General features: G+C 37.5%; 1 protein-coding gene across 2 annotated transcripts; it reads right to left on the bottom strand.

Annotated features, from left to right (window-relative positions):
* Window positions 1-296: 296 nt before the first annotated feature.
* LOC116292596 (uncharacterized) lies at window positions 297-24,406 on the bottom strand. Of its 2 annotated transcripts, XM_089039239.1 has the most exons (25): window positions 24,016-24,399; window positions 23,826-23,880; window positions 20,435-21,123; window positions 20,173-20,335; window positions 19,731-19,859; window positions 19,021-19,188; window positions 17,813-17,922; window positions 17,005-17,069; window positions 15,370-15,521; window positions 14,864-15,028; window positions 13,925-14,290; window positions 12,956-13,073; window positions 12,132-12,258; window positions 11,759-11,826; window positions 10,653-10,770; window positions 9,613-9,713; window positions 9,132-9,231; window positions 8,584-8,737; window positions 8,293-8,359; window positions 4,071-4,137; window positions 2,975-3,051; window positions 2,457-2,583; window positions 2,230-2,259; window positions 1,995-2,144; window positions 297-1,529 (listed from the first exon to the last, which is right to left on the bottom strand). In XM_089039239.1, the coding sequence occupies exons 1-25, from the start codon at window positions 24,043-24,045 to the stop codon at window positions 1,452-1,454; spliced, it is 3,474 nt and encodes a 1,157-aa protein (XP_088895365.1). In that variant the 5' UTR covers window positions 24,046-24,399; the 3' UTR covers window positions 297-1,451. The 2 variants fall into 2 exon arrangements, with proteins under 2 accessions (XP_088895365.1, XP_088895366.1); XM_089039240.1 differs by lacking the exons at window positions 297-1,529; window positions 1,995-2,144; window positions 2,230-2,259; window positions 2,457-2,583; window positions 2,975-3,051 and adding an exon at window positions 3,141-3,339 and having other exon boundaries at window positions 24,016-24,406.
* Between the last annotated feature and the right edge of the window lie 1,280 nt (window positions 24,407-25,686).

Below are 25,686 nucleotides of genomic sequence, written 5' to 3'. Positions count from 1 at the left end.
ATGATCATCATGTATGATCATCATGTATCATCATCGTGCATCATTACCATCACATATTATCATCATGTATCATCATTACCTTGATCAAGCCTCATCCGCGCAGACATCTCCTTGGCTCTTTCTGCTCCTTGTGCTTCCTGTGGTGAGGATCCCCACGTCTCCACTCATCTTCTATCGTTTCTCATTCCTAGTTCTTCTCTGCCATAATATTAAACACATGGATCCCAACGGAGAATATATGGATGATCATCATGTATCGTAATTTGAGAAGTGACACAGTTCAAGAAAACACCCTAGTGATTTAAGTGCTATTTATTCGTAAAAAGCAGTCTTACACTTGCTTATTCAAAAATGTGTTTGTTGGTTTGAACACTTCATTTCTTTCTCTACAAAATGTACGCGTGTTTACTGAATACGGCACAAGCCAAATAACTTGCACTGTCGTGAATGAATTGAATACATATTTGAGTGTAATTCGTTGATTTTTTTAAAGTCAAACTCCTTAATATTAACTAATGATCCAAAATGTTGCTCAAAATTCATCAATCTTCAGGAAAGGTACACTGTTTTTGGAGGGGGAGGGTCAAACATAGAACTTAAGAATAATATTCAATTAACATAAAACACACATCAGTCACTCTGTTACTATTATCACGTGCTTATTTAACGTTATTATTTTTCATTGTTGGCCTGGAAATCCACTGTTTCAAGAGAAAAGTGACACCTCATTATTGCACACTTTTTCGATTCTTATTGACTAGCATTTTTGAAGATAAGCTGATAGCAGTCAAAGGCTTTATTTCGTGACCTTAACACCTAACGTAGCAAGACCAAAGCCAGCTCTTTTTCTATGGAAAATATTAAAATATTAAGATCGAGACTAATTGGAATTGAAATGAATTTTAAACTCGCCGTGAGAACATTACTTCAAGAGTTAGAAAGAAAAAAAAAGAATATTATTTAGTCCCCCACACAAGAACAATAGGCTGGCTTATGGATTTCTAAGCCATGCATCTAAGTAAAAGGGGCCGTCGAGTACGATTTTGTGCATGTCTGCACCTCTAATGTCATTCACAATTGTAAATCTATAGACCCCTTGCAGTACGTCGGAGTGCAGCTCGTTTTGGAGAACATAACACTAGATTTTCAATTCTCAGATTAAAATTCTTTTCTTTTTCCTCCAAATTGAGCTGCATTGACGTCACATGCAAGGATTCTATTGGAAGGTATGCTTTTTCAGTGAGGGTGAAGGGGGTTCTTTAGCGTCGACTTCTCGCGTCTTAGGTAGACAGAGTAATGGCTTTCCATAAGAACATTCACTTACGAATCACGGGTTTAAAACATACCCTCCCTATACTAAAAGTAACAGGATTTGACACACCCGGGCATGTGCAGTAAATATGGATATCTCTCGTGTAGGTTATATTGGATATACGTGCAGTGAGGTTTCGCTAAGCATCGATGTCTGTTTCCTGCTGTTTTCCGCTTCTCAGGCTCTTCGTTCGAGCATCTACGCCAGGAGAATTGATCTATTGATAAGAAATATTATCACACATTAAAAGGTTATTATGGAGCGAAAGCTATAGACCCCTTTATTTGCATTAGTTACCAGAGCAGCTCAGTTTGGAGGACAAAAATGGATTTCAAATAGCAGAATGGGCAACAGGAAAGAACAGCCTGCAGACAGACTGACAATGAGCTCAAAGACAAGGGCTTCCATTTGAGTGAGGATTGAAGGCGGGCAACTCTAAAAAAATCTAGGACAAGCAAGGCAGGTAAGGTTATGACAGGGAAGACTAGGCAAGGAGGGCAAGGAAGGAGAGGGCAGGGCAGGGCAGTCTTCTAGGTCAAGCAGACGAGGGGAGAGGCAGCCTACTAGGTTAACCAGGCGAGGGGAGAGGCAAGTAGAGGAGGAAACAGCGGGCAGTACAAGCCAGAAAAGGACAGAACAGCCTGCAGGCCTAGTGAAAGATGAACAAACAATTCTGACTTACCCCTGACTTGCCGCTTTTCTTGCTGCTCCTTCGATCAGACATAGATTCTTCATCGAACCTTTCCGGGAAGTCTTCTTCGTTGGTGTTCTGAGATAATGAGTCAGCCATATCCACCTTCTTCTTCTTAAGTTTTACGAAATCTTTGCGACCCTAATAAAAAGAATATCGTTGAATTATACTCCGCGTTTCGATGTATAGGAATAGAATATTCAGTACAGAATGGAAGTGGACGTACCTCTCGTCCGAAGACAATCATGGCAACAGCCTGTAAATAAAGAAATAATAGCTTATTGACAACGGAACGATAGAAAATAGTATTCATAAGGGATGGCGGGCGGCGTTCGTTCGTTCGTTCGTTCGTTCGTTCGTTCGTTTGAAAAATGGTATTGTTCTTAAATTACAAACAAACTAATCCCAACAAGCAATCTTCTTAAATCCATTATATCTCTTGTTATATCCTACCTGCAGGATGATTGAAATGGTCAGGAAGTACTGTGGCGCGAAAGTCTCGTTGGCAACTGTCAAGTAGGCAGTCAAACAAGTGACCCCAAACAAGACAAGAAGAACACCATCTTTGATAACGCGATACCTGAAAACAACAAATGCCAACGCTACTGATTACTCCATCGTGAATCTGAAGACTATTTACCTACAGGAGCGGGTATGTATGACACTCTGGAACGTCTCCTTGTAAGCTCTACAGAGGCCAAGGTCAAAACAATGGTCCAAAATAGGGACCTAGGTTCATTAATTTAGAACTCCCTCCTCCTCAGAAATCCGTTGAAATGAAAAATACATTACATTTATTTCTTTTGTGTTTTGGAGAAATTTGAGGACAAATTATACAGGATTTCTCTTCCAGAGGTGGTGGGTAATAGGGTGTCAAATTATAGTAGTTAGGTTGTGACCTCATTCCTAAGGGACTCACAATCCTCTGTACACTATATTGTAACTAATCAAAAAATGACGATTATTCTTACTTCATCTCACGGTAGTCGTATTTGGTTTTTCTTTCAGTGGTTGGTATCAGAATTGCAATCAAGACAGAGATGTTCAACTGGGGAAAAAGAACAGTTTATCAGTGATGGTATTTCTACACCCATGAACTGATCTCCAAAAGTAAGAATGTAAGAAAACGAATACACTCTTGTACACACAGCTTCTCTCAACCCCACCCACCATCAAGACAGAGATGTTCAACGGGGGAAAAAAAGAACAGTTTATCAGTGATGGTATTTCTACACCCATGAACTGATCTCCAAAAGTAAGAATGTAAGAAAACGAATACACTCTTGTACACACAGCTTCTCTCAACCCCACCCACCATCAAGACAGAGATGTTCAACTGGGGAAAAAAAGAACAGTTTATCAGTGATGGTATTTCTAAACCCATGAACTGATTTCCAAATGTAAGAATGTAAGAAAACGAATACACTCTTGTACACACAGTTTCTCTCCACCCCACCCACCAGACCCCATTCAGGGGTACAGACAAATAGTCTCTGAACCATTGCTAAGTAATCCGGTAAAAGATGACAAAGAAAAGAACGGGATGGAAGAGTTAGGAATAAATAAAGAAAGCAGTAATGACTCTCCTGATAAATTTCTCGAATGCGAGTGTAACATGAAAATACTAAAAGAAAGTACACTTTTTCTCGATGGAATTTGAGGCGTTCCTTAGGTGTTTCCATGTTAATCTCGCATTCTGGCAGTCTCGCATTCTATCGCATTCAAGAAAATTCTAGCGGCCATCTTGGTGTTCCAAAACAATACATTTTCTATCCTCTGGGAATTGAACTCTATTTTTATGCAACTGTGCAGTAAGTTTCTATTGTTTGGTACACCAATATGGCTGCATTGCCACGGGAGTGAAAACGCTCTATTGATGGGTTGCAAGCATTCCCAAGAGAGTTAAAAGACAAAAACATGGCGGCCATTGTGGTGCCGTTAACAATGGATGCTAATGAGAAATCTTTTGTTAAATGGCACCAACATGGCCGCGATGACGTAACGTGCAAACGAAGAATAGAAGGGTGCACTGTATAGTGTAGTAGTGATGCTTTAGGGTCGACTTACCAGGATAATAACGAGTAATGGTGCAGAGTACCCCCACATGGAACCACCAGCAACTGCTGTCCAGCACCTGTATTAAAACATAAATCAGATAGATAAATACTACGAAAGAGGTTTGCTTATTTGTTACATGCTGTGCACATAAGCGAGATTTTCGTGTTTAAAAAATGGCAATAACGCATGCGCAAAGACTAATCGATGGATCCCACAAGTGTCAGGATTTAAAGCAGAGTCTAGTACAGGGACATGACTTGTCAAATGAGTTGAATGATGATACGAGAATAATCTTGTGATCAAAATAATAGCTAGTAATTATTTTTCTAAACTTGTTATGAAGAAAGATTATATTATTTAATATGCAGCACGTAAAGTCTTCCACTGGTCATAAATGTAAAGCGCATTGAGACGTTGCATAAATGCGCTATATAAGAACCTCCCATTATTATTATTGCTATTGTGCCCAGTATAGATTGAAGTTATTATCTTGATATTAGACTAATAGAGGTACCAGGTATTTCACGGAATAAGTAAAACCCCTTCAATAGAAAATATTTTAAAGTTTTTTTAAAGAAAGGAAAAATAAATAAAAAATTTAATGAAAAATTGACTTTGTGTTTGATTTACAGAATAAATTGCGATCAATGGAATTGAGAATGCGTACAAAAAAATATCAATGAGAAAAAGTATCACTGTCTGCGATTTTCTTCGGGGTGTAAAAATGGTTAAAAATTAAGAACATAAAATGTAGAACATATACAACGTTAATATGACGCCCCCACACGGAAAAGATCCCAATAAGGTTAGGTAAGTCGACGCGTTCTAATTCCCAAGGGAAAATTGTACAAAGATCGTACATCCCACATGGACGGCTAGGTTGGTGAGATTGAGGTAGTTGCATTTCCATATCTCCAAATTTTAATATTTTGACATCATTGCTTGATTGATATCTAGCTTTCTTTTCAAAGATGCGACGGTGATGCTTGATGCAAAACACCTCTTCACGAATAAAGGACAAAATAAAGATAATTGATTGGAAAAAAAGAATGGAAAAGGTAGATTTGTATGAAAATAGTATATCCCACATGGATAATTGTGAGGAAAAGATAGAGATGCAAGGGCGTGGCTTGGTTCCTTGGGGTCGTTTAGAAAGTTCCTCTCTTTCATTGCAAAGAAAACAAATTAATCGAAAATAGAGATTAAGAGACAATGATAAATAACAGTGTTAGGGTTAGAACCCTAGCAATAATTCTAGCTAGCTAGCTAGAATTTTGTGTTAGGGTTAGGGTTAGTGTTTTGAGTGTTAGGGTTAGGGTTAACGTTAACCCTAACCCTAACGATCTTTACCCTAACCCTAACCCTAACATTTTTCTTTTGATTTTTTTTTATTTTTTTATTTTTTTATTTTTTCTTTTTTTGATTTTTAACTCCTTTATTTTTTATACCAAAACATTTTTTTTTTTTGATTTTTCAAAGGGGGTACTTTTGATCCGACCCTTAAAGACTAATTAAGAATCTTGGATATATACTAAGTGTTCAGTTTTATAGAGACACTCTAGAATGTCTCTATTTAGAAGTCGAATTTTCGTTTCATAATTTCGTCCTCCATCTACCCCCTCTTCCTCCCTATGCAGATGCCTCTCTTCTCTATCTTTTAGTCACAACTGTCCATGTGGGATGTACAATTTTTGTACAAAACTACCCTTTTCGAACGTTTCTTTCCACTCGAGCATCTGTATTTTGCCTTTTATCGTACTCTCTGAACAGGGAGACATCATGGAAGACCCACGTAGAGACGCCGTGCATCGAGCCAGCATCTCCATCAGATCCTTGGTAAATGTGGATATCCAGCAAGGAAGGATCTTAAAATTGAATCCTTGGAAAAGTGAAGTGGAAAATCCATATAGGATCCTCCTTGTCCCCACCCAACCTCCCTGAATCGGAACAATGCAACTACCTACATAATACCAGGCTATCTATCCATATGGGATGTACTATCTTTGTACAAGTTTCTTCGTCTGCTCGAACAAATATAAAATGCGTCGGTAAAAATAAACAAGTTTGAAAAAAAAGGCCAATTCCCTAGGGAACTAGAATGCGGAACATAACAAAAGTTACTCCAGACTTTTACATGTGGGATGTGTGTTATCGCCGGGGATGTACATTGTCTAGTGTACATTTAGCCATTTCAATAACCTGCAAAATGATGCTGACTGTTTCCTTGATGCACGAACTACTATTATTATTGCAACTGTTTTTAGAGTCCTTTAATGTTGTATTTATCTTACGTTTCCGTTTCTACATTTTTTTTACTCTTTTTCTTTATTTATTTCTGATATACATTTTTCTATCCCATGGAAAAGCGAATTTTTGGTACGCATTGTCAAATCCCTAGGGAGTAAAAGACCTTCGTTCATATAAACAAAAAATGTGCTATTCAATGTGGGACCCAAAACAACATCCAAAACACTCTACTTTTCTTCACTAATTAACCTCACTCCTTATTCGATTTGATTTTATAATTTTGATGTAATGTCTGCAGACACATCGCATCTTATTCTGTAGTCAACAGATAATTTTCTGGCCTAAAACGTTTGTGTCCTCTCAGTAAAAAGTTTGTGAAAGAACATTTGATTTGTAAGTACTTCAATAATTGTTTTATTAAACATTTATAAAAACAAGCATATGTGAGTATTAGTTTTAATTCAGCTATTTCAAAAAAGGTTGAATACTGAATACCGCATACTGAATAGTGCATTCCAAGACCAAAGGGCATTGTGGGTCTCGTGAATTTGAAATAAAAAGTAAATATACAGCAATTAACTCTCTACATGTAGTTAGTATATTGTTTTAGATGGAAAACACTAAAAATAAAATGAATTATTATTATTAATCCTATGCACTTCAGTCTTGGAATGCACTATTCAGTATGCAACCTTTTTTTTGAAATATCTGTATATTTTGATACCAACATATATATAACTATGACTATTTTTAAATATTCTGATTGTATTTAAGAATATAAATTTCAAACTCGATTTTGATTATGATTACACTTTACAAAAATGTATATATTACCATATTGATCTAATAGCCAAAGGAATTCAAATTCCACACACAAGAGATATATAATGTGCATATGAATGACAACCTATCACATAAACACGTTCTCTCGTCGATCTAAATCGAGACACAGTCCACACTCTATATCCTGTGCGGATTCTCCGCATTTCAGAACAATCGTATGTTCTTACTGGAAAACATTTGTCGTTTTCTTTTTGGATACAAAGTCATGTCTCAGTACCCATTAACACTTGTGGGATGCACTTGTCCAAAACTGCGCATGCTCCATGGATACAACTCTCCTTATATGTTCTTATTGTAAAACATTCGTCGTTTCTTTTGGATACAAAGTCATGTCTCAGTAGCCATTAACACTAGTGGGATGCACTTCTCCAAAACTGCGCATGCTCCATGGATACAACTCTCCTTATATGATCTTATTGTAAAACATTCGTCGTTTCTTTTGGATACAAAGTCATGTCTCAGTACCCATTAACACTTGTGGGATGCACTTGTCTAAAACTGCGCATGCTCCATGGATACAACTCTCCTTATGAGCATGACTTTGGCAATTTTCATTTCTATTTACATATTCTTCCAAACATTATTAACTTAAATTTTTCTTTCTATTATGTTTCTTCATTTTTCGGATTTTTCTAAACAAATGTAACAACAAAAAAAAAACTGTAACAAATAAAGCTTTCCATCATTTTCATCATTTATGTTTTATACACCGCTAGCTCTCTTATATTATTATATCTATTATATTTACCGTATTTACTCGTTTAAGCGCCGCCCCCGATTTAACGCCACCCTCAAATAAGCGCCGACAAGACCGAAATTATTAATGATGAAAAGGTAAATTATACACCGTGAAAAGATGAAAAAACTTACTGATGTATCGGACGCTAGTCCTTCGTCGGAGTAAAAGAGGACAATTATTAATAAGTGCCGCCCCGAATAAGCACCGCATCTATACAAAAAAAAACACATTGGTATTTTTTAAACGTTTGTATTCACTTTGTACCAAACACAGTACATGAAACCCCCCAAAAAAATTAATAAGCGCCACGGCGCTTAAACGAGTAAATACGGTTTATTGCAGTACACTGAGGGTATTATAAGGATTGTGTATCATGATATATATATTGAATGGTTTACATACACATCTTTTTCATTCTTGATCTCAACTTGAATTCCAATGGCAATCAGGGATAACACAAGAGGAAGACCTGAAGATATAAAGACAGTAAGTCCATCTCATAAACCAGCTGACCGGCCGACCGATCGATTGACCGGTAGACAGACAGACAGAGTTAAAGGAGCTAAAAAGCTGTAAAATAGCTCATTTAATTACTGGTCGCTTAGAGAGGTTCGACCACCTTTATTTATCGACCACTCGATAGATTGTTAGCTATGCTGGTCGATATATGGAGGGTAGCTTTCATATACTAACCCCAGCCAAAGACCACGTAGACGATCTCGATGTTGAAACCCGAGGCAAAAACTTCCTTAATCTTTCCATGGATCCGCAGACCGTGAAGCATGAGCCATAAGAATTGCGCAAAAACAGAGAACAGAAGAAGGAACGTGAGGAAGCCACACAAGGTCTAGATTAAAGAAAAATTGAAAATGATATAATTTTGTTATCTTACTCACGTCTAAACGTCAGAGTGCGTGGAGGAACTTGTATGTCTTTTAACAATGGAACCAGGTCACTATTGTATCGAATGGAAGGTTTGGTGAAATAACTAAAGTCAAGATACTTAACACAATTGTCCCGATAACATCACATGGTCATCAAATTAAAAAATCTAGGGGTAAAAAAGTGGACTTCGTATAAAAAGAGTTGGGATGCTTTTGTGGGTGGGAGAAGGGAGGCGATGGTGTGAAGGAATCGTAACGCCATTTTGAAAGTTGTTTCCGTATAACAAAAGTACTTTTGCATTAAGGTTCTATGAATGTTTGTCAAGACTATCTATCGACTTCTACATGATGGCGTACCTTTTCAGCCTCCACATTAGCACCGATGAGGAAGGCTGTCATCATGACAATGATAGCCACGCAAATGTTCATTCGCATCACCTCTCCTCCATGGATGTTCCTATAGGATCAGGAAAACATATCGTAAATACGTAAAAATGAAAGACTGAGTGACTCAGTGACTCAGTGATGACCAACCGACCAAGTGACTCACTGATAACCAACCGACCAAGAGACTCACTGATGGACAACCGACCAAGTGACTCACTGATGGACAACCGACCAAGTGACTCACTGATGGAAAACCGACCGTTTGACTGGCTTACGGTCCGACCGACCGATCAAGTATAGAACTAACTGACCAAAAAAATATCTCCTAATTTCTTTTCGTTGGCCCTTTCCAAAAGTCCTCTAGAAGTCCATGGACTTCTGCCCTTTCACAAAATACAGGAATTCTGGAATGAAGCTTTGAGGATATTTGCCTATAATATCGTGTACTTACACTTTCCAGACGATGTGAAAGATGGCCAGTAATATCAAGAAGAATGAAATACCAATTCCACTGTACGTGTTGGCCAGCAATGTTAGTTTCTTGTACACAACCTGTTTAAGATAAAAAGTGGATATCAAGGTACGAAATAATATGCCAAAACTTATCCATCAATATCTAATATCCACGATAAAAGATTCGTATTCTTGCCTCTTTCCTGTTGCGTTAGGCCCAAAAGGTGTAAATGAATATGATAATGATGGTGATATATGATAATGATACTGATGATGATACATGATGATACATGATGATGATACAAGATGATACATGATGATACATGATGATGATGATACATGATCACGATACATGATGATGATGCATGATGATGATACATGATGATACATGATGATGATACATGATGATGATGATGATGATACATGATGATGATGATACATGATGATGATACATGATGATGATACATGGTGATGATACATGATGATGATACATGATGATGATACATGATGATGATACATGATGATGATACATGATGATGCTACATGATGATGCTACATGATGATGATAAATGATGATGATACATATGATGATACATGATGATGATACATGATGATGATACATGATGATGATACATGATGATGATACATGATGATGATACATGATGATGATACATGATGATGATACATGATGATGATACATGATACATGATGATGATACATGATGATTATACATGATGATGATACATGATTATGATACATGATGATACATGAAGATGATAATAATGATGATGATAATGATATTTATGATGATGATATATGATGATACATGATGATACATGATGATGATACATGATGATGATACATGATGATGATACATGATGATACATGATGATGATACATGATGATAATACATGATGATGATACATGATGATACATGATGATACATTCCGTTGAGAATTTATTTCACGGAAATAAACCAAAAATAGAAAAATCCAGACGGTTTGAAATATAGTTAGAGATAAAAATTTTTTATGTTACCTTTTCAGACGCCAGAACAGCAAATATCCCAGTGTGATCACACTTACAAGTGGTGTGGGTTAAATTTGTGCTGTATACAGAACACCCTTTTCTTGTCCAGGCTTCTTTGGGTAGTTTGCTATGGAAATATAGACGCATGTACAACTATTAGAGTAGAATGTCGCACTTTGGGGAACTGCAAGCAAAAACCGCAAAAGTTTGATATGATTATTTCTATTATTTTCAAATCAAAAAAGGAAAAGAAAAAAAAAAAAAGGAAAAACAAAAAAAACAAAAAACAAAAACAAACACAAAGAAAGAAAGTAAAAAAAAAATGTCGCACTTTGGGGAACTGCAAGCAAAAACCGCAAAAGTTTGATATGATTATTTCTATTATTTTCAAATCAAAAAAGGAAAAGAAAAAAAAAAAAAAGGAAAAAAAAAAAAAAAAAAAAAAATAAAAAAATAAAAAAAAACTGGAGTAAGTATAATGTTTAGGTCACCCATCCAGTTACTAACCCTCCTAAACCGAGCTTGACTGAGTATTTTTGAAGCCCAAGTTTCTTCCCACTCGACCAAGGTTCCAGGTTAATCAGCATAACAATGCCCGTGCAAACAATGCACCGGATAGACTAGACTTTTTAACATCAATTTATCAACCGATTCCGTGCGTGGCAGAGATGCAAGGGATTAGCCGATATGGTCTGGGGTCCGGCTGGTCTCTCCCCTGATGCTTCGGCTAGAACATTTTCTTGCGTAATTCGTACACCCAAGGGCAGAAGGATTTAATCGCCGTCAGGTCCGAAGTCCATACGACGCCTCAGCTCTGCGGATGTCTCGGGGGTATGGCAAAGTGGGATCGATTTTTTGCCAGAATTTCTGTCGCTAACACGTGGTTCGAATCCCACACAGTTAGGTTTTTTTTTTCTTTTTTTTCCTACTATCCTATTATTTCCATCCTACCTTCTCCATCGTACCATTACCATCCTACGGTTTCCAACAATTTCTGGCATATTGACTTTATTTGCGCTTTACAAATGATTTTATTATTATTATTATTATTATTATTATTATTATTATTATTATTATTATTATTATTATTATTTGACAGTGCATTTAGTATTTACCTTAAACTTTGGTTCCACGTCACACAGAATTTGTCCTCGGTATAAAAGCCAGGGAAAAGGTCTTTGTGCTAAGGAAAAGACAAGAGAAGAGGAAAAACCTACCTTAGTAAAAGAAAATATTTCGTCCATTACTCGAAAAGTTATGAATTCGTAAGTAATATTCCATTACAAAAACAACATTGTTTGATCCAAAACTCGAATCCGTCAACATACATTTGGAGTCAGTCAGTTGCAGGCAACTTATAGGTCCCAAGGGGGAGAGGGTGCAGTTTAGAGCAGAATAGAACTTACCCCCATGGAGGGGGAGGAGGGGGGGCAGGGGTGAAGGGAGGGAGCGGGTAAGGTTCTACCCCACTGGATTGGAAAATCATACCATAATGTGCCTGAAGGTGGCGTTTATTGCAGAAGATTCTGTCAGTGGTAGATTTCGACTCATCTTTACGCCAATCACGCAGCTGATGAGGTAGGCAGGATTCTCGAAATAACAGTCACCACCGGAGCTACAAAAAGAAACCGTGATCAATAGAACTCTTTTTTTATTTCAGACCACGTGCCATTCCCTAGAGTATCGTTTCTTTGTTTTACGGTTGCGCATGAAAAGACACTCGAATATGGATAAAACTCAAACAAAGAATGTCAAAAATGGGAAAGCATTTAGCCCTAGGTAACGAGGACTATTACTGCGAAAGTAGCGGAGGAAGGAAGGAAGTCAAGGAGGTAGGAAGCAAGGAAGCAAGGAAGGAAGCAAGGAAGGATGGAAGGAAGCAAGGAAGGAAGGAAAGGAGGAGGGAAGCAAGGAAAAAAGGAAGGAAGCAAGGATGCAAGGAAGGAAGGATGCAAGGAAGGAAGGAAGCAAGGAAGCAAGGAAGCAAGCAAGGATGCAAGGAAGGAAGGATGCAAGAAAGGAACGAAGGAAGGAAGGAAGGAAGGAAGGATGCAAGAAAGGAACGAAGGAAGGAAGGAAGGAAGGAAGGAAAGGAGGGAGGGAGGGAGGGAGGGAGGGAGGGAGGGAGGGAGGGAGGGAGGGAGGGAGGGAGGGAGGGAGGGAGATGTGAATAGAAGGAAAGAGGAAGCAAGATAATCAAGAGTTGGGTAATGGTAGTGTCTCGCAATCACATGCACGTGTTCATCACTAGTCTTCTTTTGGATTCGGAAAGACATGCAAATTTTTAAATCAACACTAAATTCTTTATGTACCTTTTATCAAGACAGGTCGTGGCTTTTCCCAGGGGAATGAATGAATTGTTGTATGTTGGGCAGGATATCAGGTTGGTGACTGTCACATTTTGTTCTTCGTATTCGATTGGCTTTGGTGCTAAAAAAATAGTCGCAGTAGTTTGTTAGAGCACATAAAATTAGTGCAAAGTTTTGTAGGTCTATGATCTGTTGAGGTCTATTGAACTTACTAATTTGTGCAATTTCTTTCAATGTTTTCCACGGATATATGGTATGCACTATAATAGGACTGTTTTACTTGCAGTCTCTTCATAAGCACAAACAGCATACTCAAACTCAGTTGCTGTTGTTGCAGCCTACACACACCCCTTGAGCGGCACGTCTGGCACAGTTTTTGCATGACTTTGAAAAAGTAGGTGCCGTATGCGTGCCTTGACGCGACCGACAACAGGGAAAAACGTACTGTTTGCGCATTCGTGCACTTTCTAAGAATTTTGAAGATTTTGAGTGAGAAAATAAATGTTTGTTTTCTCCAAGTATACAAAATATTTCGCGAGTATACTTTTGTCAGACCAAGATACTGTATTACCAAACACAATATGAAAGAATTAGCCTTAAGTTTCAAGCATGGACACTAAGTTTTGGCATTTTGTGAAGTCCAATTTATCAGGCATGTTTGAAAGTCAAATTTACATATGTTTTGACTAATTTGCAAACGGATTAAGAGTACAGTAGTTTAAGAATTGCGTTCTGGTCCTCGTTTCCATGTGTATCGACAGGATGACTATTGAATTCTTCATTAACAGTAAAACGTGCTATTCTTGGGGTGCAATCAAAATCCCTTGAGATATATATAACAATGAAACAGCCGCCATCATGGTTGATCTAACGGAGAAGCTAGTGAGGATTGCTTTGTTATCGTCAGCCAAGATGGCGGCTATGACGTATCATGTACCCCAAGAATTCGTTGTACAGGTAATAAACACTTACGCTTCCAAGGCTGTACCATTTTAGTCCAAGTAGCTTTAAACCCTTTATCATTGACGGTTTTATCAGACCTGAATTTTATCATCATAATCGTATCACTAGACTTTAGTGTCCTGTTAAAACCTTTCGTTCCACACGTCCTTGGCATCAACTCTGGCGCACTGGAGTTGCTACCATCAAAAACTTGCACATAATCGTAGAAGCATTTTTTATCCGACTCCAAGTTAAACTCGTCGAAATTAAGAACAACGCTGTGATTGAAGGGAGCTTTAAGAATCCAGACGCATTCTGTATCAAATGGATAATTCTTGCTTGACCAATAGGGTGAAGATATTGTACCACCTGTGTTCTCGAATGTTCTACTGCAATCTAAAATCAAATGATGCTGTTTAGTTTATTTATTTATTATTTTATTTTAAAATTTCCCGTGAGGGCAGAGACACCACAACAGTTAGTTAAGGCTCAGGTCAAACGTCGAACTTCACATGAGCCGAACCCAATTGCACCAAACAAAACCGCCTTGTTATCCATTGATTCGATTAGGTTCGGCTCATGTGAAGTTCGACGTTTGACCTGAGCCTAACTGGCTTAGTATAGGCCGTATCGGTTAATCCAGTTAGCTCGCTCCTTAATATATTGTTAAAAATGTTTTTTTAATCGTATATTATTTTATTATGTAAAGGTGTCAAATAAAAAATTGTCATTGTCAACAGCTTTCGTCAGTTACTTTGGGCCCTGTGTTAACTATAAGCACAGCCACTGAAGATGGTCATCACAAGCGTCTTCAGTGAGTCTTTTATGCTCTTACCAAACGAGATAACCGGCCTGCGGTCAGTTTGAAAGATGGAAAAAGACAAATAAATGATAGATGAGCGAGTACCTATTATGATAATGAGAAAATAAATTCCACATGCATAAAAAAGGCTATTTCATTATACGTACTGCATTTCTTGTATTCTACACTTGGTCCTTCGCATTTTTTGCCTCCATTTTCAGGGCTCGGATTAGTACAGCTTCTGTCACGTCGAACTCGGAAATTGTCACCACATTCCTCGAAACTGTTGGGTGAGTCAGGCCAAGCAGACCATTTAGACCAAGCCCCATCAACTAGGAAGATTAATTCAATGGATTAGGGAAAGGAAGGAAGGAAGGAAGGAAGGAAGGAAGGAAGGAAGGAAGGAAGGAAGCAAGCAAGCAAGCAAGCAAGCAAGCAAGCAAGCAAGCAAGCAAGCAAGCAAGCAAGCAAGCAAGCAAGCAAGCAAGCAAGCAAGCAAGCAAGCAAGCAAGCAAGCAAGCAAGCAAGCAAGCAAGACGAATTGGAGGAAGAGAAGAACGGAGAGAGAAAGAAAAGAATTAGGAAGACAGAAAGGAAGGAACAGAGGAAGGAAGTGAAAAGTAAAACAAAGAAACAAATCACTTGCAAAGAAACTTCAGAAACATTAACTTACCAACGGTAACTTTCTGTACAATCGAGAATGAAGGATTAATGCTATAGTTTCCAAATGATGCAACACTAACGATGAGTTGAAGCTGATCTTTAATGTTTGACCAATAAGTGGTCGGGCAATCAACAAAGAAGCTTACACCAATGCTTCCGGAGCTAGTAACACAGAAACAAACAAAACGCATTACGATATTTATGTATTACAATACTAGAATACATTTCCATACACCAAATCAAAAGACGGCGAACAATATGAATATGGGGAAGTATGGATGGCGTAGTGGTGTGAGCGCTCGCCTCTCATCAATGCGACCCGTGGTTAAGTCCCGTCGGGCTCGGGGTCGTATGCGAGTAGAATTGTTTGTTGGCTCTCTCCTGTGCTTCGGGGGTTTTTCTCCTGGCTCTCCGGTTTTCCTTCTTCCACAAAAATCAGCTCCCAAATTCCAATTCAATCACGGAACGAAGGCCACAATTTTGTTAGCCGCTGGCTATTAAGTGCTAACCTCTTAAAAACAAGGACGTTTTTTGAGATAACTATTGTTCTGGACTGACTAGCCTCTCTTACATGTGTAAACGCTTTTGTGTTTCCACGTGAACCAGGGCTATAGTCAGTGCAGAACAATAGTTATTCAAATTGGTCGCCATATCTCGATTCGGTGTATATTGCTTTGTTTTTGGGGAGTAACCGGGCAAAAAATGTCATAAATTTAACGATGCTCAAATGAATGAACACTATGCCTGCTTTTATCCGTAGAAACCTGATTAACATTTCATTCCGAGTTGATTTTCCATTTTTCCATGTTTAGAACATCAAGCCATTCAGCGTTACAGAAAAAAAGTATTGACTCACAAAGAAGTGCTCAAAGTTTACTTCAAAGACTTCTTCAAAGTTCTTTCTTTTTCTTTCTGGTTTTTTTTTTTTTTAATGGCATCTTTAAATATCCTAAGATACATTTGCAACATTTTTTGAACGTTCTTTAGCATAACATTTGTCCCCCTCCCTGGTTATCCCCATAACCTTGATCAAGAAAGTATAAAAATAGAATATCAAATAAGTTCTTTCTTTTTGTTTCATGGGTAGAGAGAGACCTATGTGTGGGAGATGTGCTCTCTTACTTCATACTCTCTTGCCGCGATGTATCATGGAGAATGCGAAAATGGCGTATAGATACTTTGCAACCATCACGTGATGGCAGCCATGACAGGAGGCAGAAACAATAGCGCAGCGCAACCGTGACGTCATAAATACGAAGAAAAAGGCGAAATTCGGACAAACAAATTTACAAGTTTACTTTCAGCAGATAATTTTCACAGCCGATCGCAGTTGATCTTAGTTTACATGGGTTATTATTGTAACTTTAAGTAAAAATAATAAAATCGGTTCGTATAATCCTCGTAGCGGTCAAACAGAGTGCAATGTTTGTCCGAATCTTTAAGCTATTTTTAGAATCAGTGCGCTGCGCTATTGAATCTGGTCTAATCTGTTTTACATGAGAAAGAATTCAGTTTCCCTAAAGAAGACTCTATTAATGTGCCTCCTGTCATAGCGGCTATCACGTGATGGGACAAAGCATCTATTGAGAGAGAGGTACTCAGTGATACACAGACCATGAAAGATCTATTTGAACAAAAGGCTTACCTTAGTTCAAAGCCATGGATATTTATTACCCAATTGCTATTTGTAGCGGTGATGTTGTTACTCAGCTTCAAAATAAAATAAAACCGTTCATAAGTATAATGATTGTAGCTAAAACAAATGAATACAGAAGAGCCGTTAGGTGCTGAAGTATCATCTCAGAAACTCAATTTAGTGCCGGTAAAGGTCAAATTCAAAATACACCAAATTGAAAAAACGTAGTCGGGTTCGAGAAGGTCATATCATCTAAGACCGAAAAGGATTTTGGGTACTCCAAAATGTGTGTTATATTTGCATATAGACATGTAAAAATGCAGAGTAGAGCAAAGTCGGTCGACCTAGGTTAACAACATGCCAAAGCCATGATGCATAAAATGTGCACAGGAAGGGAAAACTGCAATACGCATGAAATTAGCATAATTGTTTGTCTTCCCATGCTCCCCTTCGGTCTTAGCTTTGATGATATAACCTTTTTTTGAACCCGACAACGTTTTTTCAATTAAGTGTATATAAAACGAAAATAAATACAACATCAGATTTTATCATTCCTCTGTAGTGTAATGTTGCAGACCTAATAAAATCCTCCCTTCTCTTTTTCTCTCTTCTTCTTCTTCTTTGTCTCGCATTCTCTCTTTCACTCACCTTCTTTTTATTTTTCTCTCACCTCACCTCACCTCACCTCACCTCACCTCACCTCACCTCACCTCACCTCACCTCACCTCACCTCACCTCACCTCACTTCTTTTCCGCCCTGTACATGGTACATCATTTTTCTCTTTCTCTCTTTTCTCTTATGGTAAATAACACTTACCAGGTTTTTGATGTTTTCAGTCAACGTTTTGTACTGATTCGAAGCTTTGTCGTTAAGTTCAGTTGTGTAGTTCCTGCTCGTGATCTTCAATGTCATGCTGAGTCTTGTGTCTGAAAAGAAACCAAAAAGTAAATTCCACATTTCCAATTATTATAACAATCTTCTTCCTAACTCTTTTTCCTGGCTCCTGCCTCCAGAAAAATGAAACCAAATGTTTGGAGAAAAAAAGTTTAACTTTTAGCATGTATAGTAAGTGTGCCTCGTGGAATAATACGCGTGGAAAACGACTTCCGGGATAAAGATTTGATTTGTGTTTCTTCGTGCATATTTGAGCTCCAGGTTGTTAGACGATTCTGCTTTTTTACAAATTGCTTGCCGTAGGCAGAGAAAAGGTCAATGTGTTTTTTGCTCTATTTTAGCGGTTATAATAAGGTAGCAGTTGGACCAAAATGTACTGTTGGTAAAGTCCGGGTTTTTGTTTGCTTGTTTTCTCGTTGTTGTGACTATTGCTGCTGTTTCATCATTAAAACATTTCATTTATTTCTTATTCCACCAACAAGACGTCTTGCAGCTAGCTACCTTTGATGGTCGTGGCTATTTCAGGTTAAGGGATGCTCCTAGTTCAGGTAAGTGATACTCCTAAATCAGGTGAAGGGATACTCCTAAATCAGGTGAAGGGATACTCCTAAATCAGGTGAAGGGATACTCCTAAATCAGGTGAAGGGATACTCCTAAATCAGGTGAAGGGATACTCCTAAATCAGGCAAGGGTTACTTCTAAATCAGGTTAAGGGATACTCTTAAACCAGGTAAGGGATACTCCTAAATCAGGTGAAGGGATACTCCAAAATCAGGTGAAGAGATACTCCTAAATCAGGTGAAGGGATACTCCTAAATCAGGTGAAGGGATACTCCTAAATCAGGCAAGGGTTACTTCTAAATCAGGTTAAGGGATACTCTTAAAACAGGTAAGGGATACTCCTAGTTCAGATATAAGGGATACTCCTAGTTCAGATGTATAAGTAAGGGATATTCCTATTTAAGACATTGCTAACAGCATTAATTCGGTTAACCGTTCCATTAACCGTATCTTTAAGATAAATTTCCAATAAATTATTCCCTTCAATTTCAATTTTCTAATAATCCTATTCTCATTTCCATTCATTCCTTTCGAATTTCTTTCATCATTTCATAGATCAGGTTACCTACCCAAACAAGGAGACTGCGAACAACTGTTATTCTGCTGTTCAGCGGCTTCTCTCCTGGCTCGAATGTATCGATACATGTGAACGTATTCAACAGGGTCTTCTTTAGGATGGTAGTCCCACTTTAACTCGACGCTGTAGTCAACATCACGACGTCTTCTTGAGGCTGGAGCTAAAGGGAATTCAATAAGAATAATGTAATTTTCTTTATCAATAATTCTCATACTCATTAATAATTCATGAGTAAACCAGCCAATCAATGGGCTATTTTTGGGTCACATGATGTTACTTGAAACCTGGTAAAGTCTTGTGAAAGGAATGCATTCAGTCTGGAGTAACTGGAACAAAATTAATTCAGTCCTAGGACTGAATTAATTTTGTTCCAGTTACTCCAAGTCGAATAATTAATGAGATGAGAAGTCATTTCAAAGCCCCCAATATCGGACTGGACGGGATTTCAAGTCCGCGCAATTAGTTCCACTAATTGCTTTGACTTGAAATCCCGTCCAGTCCTCATTGTCGGCTTTGAAATATTACTTAGCTTCATGTACGTCAAGTAAATTGTAGGTTTAGTTAAGGCGTAGCGCATCCCATCCATGGAAGCAAGCTGAACAAAGTCTTTGGAAGGATTTGATTCCTCTAGACGGGTGTACTAAGAACGCAAATAATAATCATACATACATGAAAAAAAAAAAGAAAAAAGAATAGTTATACCTTGTTTGACGATCATGGGGCATTGTAGAGGCAACGAAATAAAGTTTGCTGCTAGTCCTGTACTCTGTGGATTCACTGGAAAGCGATTCACCCTTTGTGAAACGCAGTCAATCTTCTTCGTCTGCAGAACTGTAATAGAAAGGTAAAATATGCTAGTCATAAACATGGGGGACGGTGGTTTAGCTAAAAGCAATCCTTTCAGGAACAATCAATTTTAAGCAATGCACGACATTAAAAATTCGCGATAAAAGATTGCAATATTGGCCTGCCCACTAGCGTAGGGAGAGGGGAACGGTGTGCACGTCCCCCCCCCCCCCCCCCTCACCAAAATTTAATTAATTCATGCGGGATTCCTGTGGATTTGACGGTAAAATGGTACGTTGCCCCCTCTATGATCGAGACCTCGCTACGTCCCTGAGCCTGCCTGAACTTACGAACTTACCAGTGGAGTTGGTGTTAACAGTGTAGTCAAGTTTAGCATTGAACTGATTGTCAAAATCCTGTCCAAACCTTTGAGAATCCTCGAGCAGTGAACCAAATTTTGGTATAAAACTGCTATCGGCACTCTCCGACGTCAACGGCTTTACCTCAGACGTAATTTCCAGCTAAAGCAGAGGGGAATAAAGATAATAAGTTAGAGAGTTGGGGAGTCCATATAATAATATGGAACATTATAATATTTACAACCCCAAAATGTCCCATACCTTTTGCATATCTTGCTTTCGCTTAGTGTCAAATTCTTCTACCACTTTTTTCTGCTCTGGACTCAGGGTTTTAAGGTACGCTGATAATTGATTGGATATTTGAACACCAGAACTCGACTGTCCACCGGAACTTGATTGTCCACTCGACTGTCCCCCAGCTGACGGTGTTTCCTGAAGTACCACAGAAGCAGTAGAACTTGGACTTACAGAAGCAGGCTGTCCGGTAGTGTTCGATTGCCCTGACTGTCCCCCAGCTGACTGTCCCCCAGCTGACTGTCCCCCAGCTGACTGTCCCCCAGCTGAAGGTGTTTCCTGAAGTACCACAGAAGCAGTAGAGCTCGGACTTACAGAAGCTGACTGTCCCCCAGCTGACTGTCCCCCAGCTGACTGTCCCCCAGCTGACTGTCCCCCAGCTGAAGGTGTTTCCTGAAGTACCACAGAAGCAGTAGAATTCGGACTTACGGAAGCTGACTGTCCGGCAGTGTTCGATTGTGTCGACTGTCCCCCCTGTCCTCCTTGTCCCTGGCCCTGTCCTTGACCTGGCTGTCCTCCAGGCGATGCTGTCGGTTGAGGTGCCACGTAGGTTTGATTCACTGCAATGGTGCTTGACATATTTCCTGTTGCTTCGGCAATGGGCGTGGTACTCTGCATGCTGCCATTCACGGCACTTGGACTTGGAGTTATTACGACTGTACACGCAAATAAATATAAATGTTACAATAAAAATGGAAACTAAAACAATGAAGGGAATAATACATTTTAAGTGCGATATCTCTACTAGCCATACAGTTAGTATTTTCTCGATAAACGCAATGGGCGAGCGACTTTCTGTTGTCTAATTGATTTATAATATAGCTAGATTCAAGAAAAGATGAACCGTGCAGCCCATGGGGAAATAGTTCATAGGTTTTCAACTAATCAGAGGGCGCGTTATATCACTTATCTCGCTCGTGCGCGCGCTATTGTCTGAAGTAATCAGACATATTTTCCCATAGCAATTTTAAGTATTTGTTCATTTTTTAAAGACACTCTTAATAAATCTTAGTTATATTCACAAGAAGGTATTGTCTGGAATAGGCAGAAGTATTTGGAACAATTATTAAAAATTCACAATTTTGTAAAGCAAGAAGAAATAAAATCAACAAAGACATATGCGTATAGTTCACTGATTGTCGGCGCCGGCTAAAAAATTGTTTGATGTATTTTAAGTGATTTAATGTAGTTTGAAGTATTTTAAGTGGCCATAACTTTACTATTTCACAACGGTTTGAGTAACATTCTACAAAATCTAATAGATATTAAGGGAAACATTTGGTCTACGTCACAAGTAGCAACTCTTTAGATTCAAGGTAATGGTCGATTCTAGCTAGACCTTTCTATCAAGAAACTTATATTGAATCAAGAGAGTATAAATAAGAGGAAATCCTGATTATTTTGAAGCTCCATTGAAATTTTATTTTATTATTTATTTTAGATAAACGTTTGTTATATGTAATAGTTATTCTAGAATTTTCATTATCGTTGCTTTAAACCAATCAATTTGAACTGTCAGTCGGTATCCAGGAGTTTGATCTCCTAATCACTTCGACTTATTTCATAGCTAGTTTTTGTTTGAAGTGTTTTGACGAAAGGCGAAGCTATTTTAAATACTCGTTTTTGGCAAACTAAAATGTATTTTTCGGTTTCGACACGGATTGAAAAAACACTGAAAGGAGTAAGAAAAGAGAAAAAAGTAATAAAATATAAGAATTCTGAAATATTTCTGACAAATTTTAAGTAAGTTTCGAAAATTTCCAAAACACTTTCCTTGTTATGTGATAAATTTAAAATTGAGTTAACCCCATTTTCATTTGTGTCAGTTGCTTTTATAATAGTTGTAACAAGTACTGATAGTAGATAAAAGCGTGGGTGAAAATGGTTGAAAGCTAGTTTATGACAAGCAATTCTCCAGGAAGGAAGGTCCTAAGGGCTAGGCTAGAGGAAATGAAAAACTTCAAAGGCAATAGCTAACTTCTGAGATATGCTTGTAGCTTATCACGCACAAAAGTTTGAATGCGAGGATTCGTGGATAATGCGCAGTGTTTCCTATCAGGAGAAAAGAAAGTAGTGAAACCTTTGTGCATGACAAGCGAAGCATATCTCGGAAATTTCTACTATAAACATTTGGAAAATTTCTATTTATGCATCCTTTAAGAGATATTTTTTCTTTGCTTTACCACTCGGATAAATAATCATATATATTAATAATCATAAATCATTTTTAAAATCAAGAAAATTCGAATTCTTGAGTAATTGTTTTCTGGAATAAAGTGACATCGTGCACTTTTTCACAATTAATTGCCTTTCGAGCAAAACCGATATTTTTCGGATGAAATGAGAGAAGTGGAAGACTAACTGTAACTATGGCAATTTTTCCTATTCTTTGAAACTACAGTTTTCATGAAGGTTTATCAGCCCATCCAAACTCTCTCTGAAAAAGGCCGTTTAAACAGCTAAATTAAGCATCAAGAAGATGTAGAAGATAGTAGAAATGATATTACGAAAAAATACCAAATAATCTTAAACTATAATTAATACTGAGTCTGCAATCGTCGGCAATCGTTTTTCTTTGAACAGCTTTTTATTCTCGCACCTTTTCAAGCGAAAAATTTATCATAAATATTGAACACACAGTTGTTGGATTTTCTCCTCTTTTAAAATATTTTTATTGGTGCTAGCTTAGCATCAAAATGAATAAAATAAACAAGAACAAACCGAAAAGCCAAAGCGAAGACTTTGAATTTGCATTAATTTGCCGAAAACGTTTTGAATCGGAAAGGTATGAATTTTAAAATATGATAAACAAAAACATTTTTGGACTATTATACAGATACCAATATTACCGTGAAAGGAAAAGATTAAATACTACAGCAATATTTTTACTAAAACATCGTATTTAAAAAAATATCGAGTTTGAAGCGATTGGCCAAGTCAAAGGCCCTAGAACATGGATGAATATATTGAGCACCTGTCCCAAAAACACACGATAAAAATATACCAAAAAATAAAGTTTGAAGATAAAAAATTATAAAACTTTACCCCGTATAGAAAAACTTAGCTTAGAAACTAAACCAGACAATGATTTTTTAAAATCTAAACTTTAATTATAAAAATTCTGCTCAGAAAATTGATATTTTTTAAGCATATTTAAAATTTAAATTCAAGTATTTTCTAGTAGTGTTTTTCTTTAACCGACACTGGATAGTTCGATTTCCTCGAGCTAAGATAAATTGTTTTTGCAAGTTTTGCAAAGCTTTTCAGCCGTATATATTGTAGGATTTCCAGGCTAACAGTATAATTCAAAAGGAAACCAGTTTTCTTTTTTAGTAAGCATTTTATAGGATTTCCTTACCTGAATTAGAAGAATTGGCTGATACAGCAGTGGACAGGAAACAGAATATTGAAATCTAAAACGAAATAACAATATCGAAAATAAATACAAGATTATAGAGCAAGACGCAGAGAAAAAGAGCGACAGAAAACTTACAATTATACATCCCGATAAATAAATAAATAAACGAAAGATTTAGGCTTGAACTTACCTTGAGGATAACGATTATGAAATTTTCCATATTTGCAGTTATAACCTGTTGAGAAATGATCCTGCAAAGCTCTTGGGAAAAAATGGTCTCTTGAATCCGAACACTTTGACGAAATATCGTCAAAATTTGAGAAAACTAAGGCATTAAATGACCTTGTATTTGTTCCCTATAATCAGCCAGCAACTACGCAAGGTGTTCTGAAAAATTCGTCATACCTCCAAAGTCATTATTTATTTATCCAAATAAATTTTCGAATTTCCTCTCTCAGTAAGACAGAATTAATTGTAATCCGGGTGCGTTCGCTTATGAGCCCTGAAATAACTCTCTGGCAAAATAAACAGAGTATAGCTTCAAATACAGACACTGTATTTGTTGGGTATGAGAGTGTTTTATACCATTTATTGAGTCCTAGAATAACGATAGGTGGTAGTTAAGTAAAACTTGAAAGGCACTAGCCATAACGATGATGTCCTATTACCATGGTAACCAGAGTATTGCTAACGTACGCCTGTTTAAGTTAACTCTCGAATCTTATTGGTTTAAATGTCACGTGGAAATACATATTTAGATAATATAAATAAATAATAATAATTTGAGCCAGAGAGAATCGGCTTAAATTTTGAAAACTCCTTTATTAAACATTCTGGTAAATTTCGGACTTTTTGAAATATTGGACTGATTAGCATTATCTACATGTCTGGAATATTTATTGGTTTTATGACGTACTTAGGTTTTTAATACTATTGGAGGAAGCCTTTGAAGTCATCATTAGTACTATTGTGCCTTCAACAAAGGCAACCCCCAACACAACGCGTTCACTCAAACCAAAAAACAAACTTCGGTATATTGAACTCATTACCAGTTTGCGCCACGATTAAGGCCCCGTCCACACTATGCCGGATGAATTTGAATCCGAATTTTTATTTATTCGGTTAGGCCTACCGTCCACATTAGTCCGGGCGAATCCGGAACAATTCTTCACCGAAAACGATTTTTTGACTAGTGTGGACGCGAAACATTTTATCCTTTTTCATGTGTGGACGAAAAACTTTTTTTTCGGTTTCGGTGTGAAAGTTGCGGATTCAAATTTATCCGGCATAGTGTGGACGGGGTCTAAGTCACTTTTCGCCTTCAGAGGTCCATCCTTACAAAGTATTGTTCAGCAAGTAAATAGTCCGTGACTCGCTTGTTACAAGCTTCAGCTAGCTTAATTTTCTCGAAAATCTTCAATACAAAACCCAGTGCCGTATAAACACAACAAACTTGAATAACTTTGAAAATTTATTGAGATTCAAATTTAGAGAGACTACTCACTTCCACTTACTCGATAAACAAGAAAAACACACACAAACACAAAAATGAAATTACGACTTAAAATATTATATCAAAATACGTGAGAATAACCTAAGAATATACTAATGATTGGTCAAAGAGTATTAAAAAGTTGGATTAAAGATTTTGTTTTGGGAATCACGATTGTTTGAAGATTCGTGTATATCTGCTACGCAGATTTAACAAAAAGAAAGCCAAGAAAGTCTCAACGAGAAAAAATAAAATTACTGAAAAGAATTTTAGGCTCTACTTAGAAGAAAAAAGGAAAAGTTAAACCATTTTTAACAGTTTCACTTTTTCGCTGACTTTCGGGAAAAAATCAGTCAAGATAGCAGATGC

This window comes from Actinia tenebrosa, unplaced genomic scaffold, assembly GCF_029948245.1.
Source record: "Actinia tenebrosa isolate PJP-AT-01 unplaced genomic scaffold, QUT_ActTen_1.0 PGA_scaffold6__47_contigs__length_16458017, whole genome shotgun sequence".
Lineage (NCBI taxonomy): Eukaryota > Metazoa > Cnidaria > Anthozoa > Actiniaria > Actiniidae > Actinia > Actinia tenebrosa.
This window is presented reverse-complemented; position numbering and strand designations above follow the sequence as displayed.

Coding starts and splice junctions, on each gene's coding strand:
- LOC116292596 (XM_089039239.1), bottom strand. CDS start 24,045: ATGGAAAATTTCATAATCGTTATCCTCAAG. Junction 21,124..23,825: donor AGCCAATTCTTCTAATTCAG/GTAAGGAAATCC, acceptor TTGCGTGTACAG/TCGTAATAACTCCAAGTCCA. Junction 19,860..20,172: donor TGTTAACACCAACTCCACTG/GTAAGTTCGTAA, acceptor TTTCTATTACAG/TTCTGCAGACGAAGAAGATT.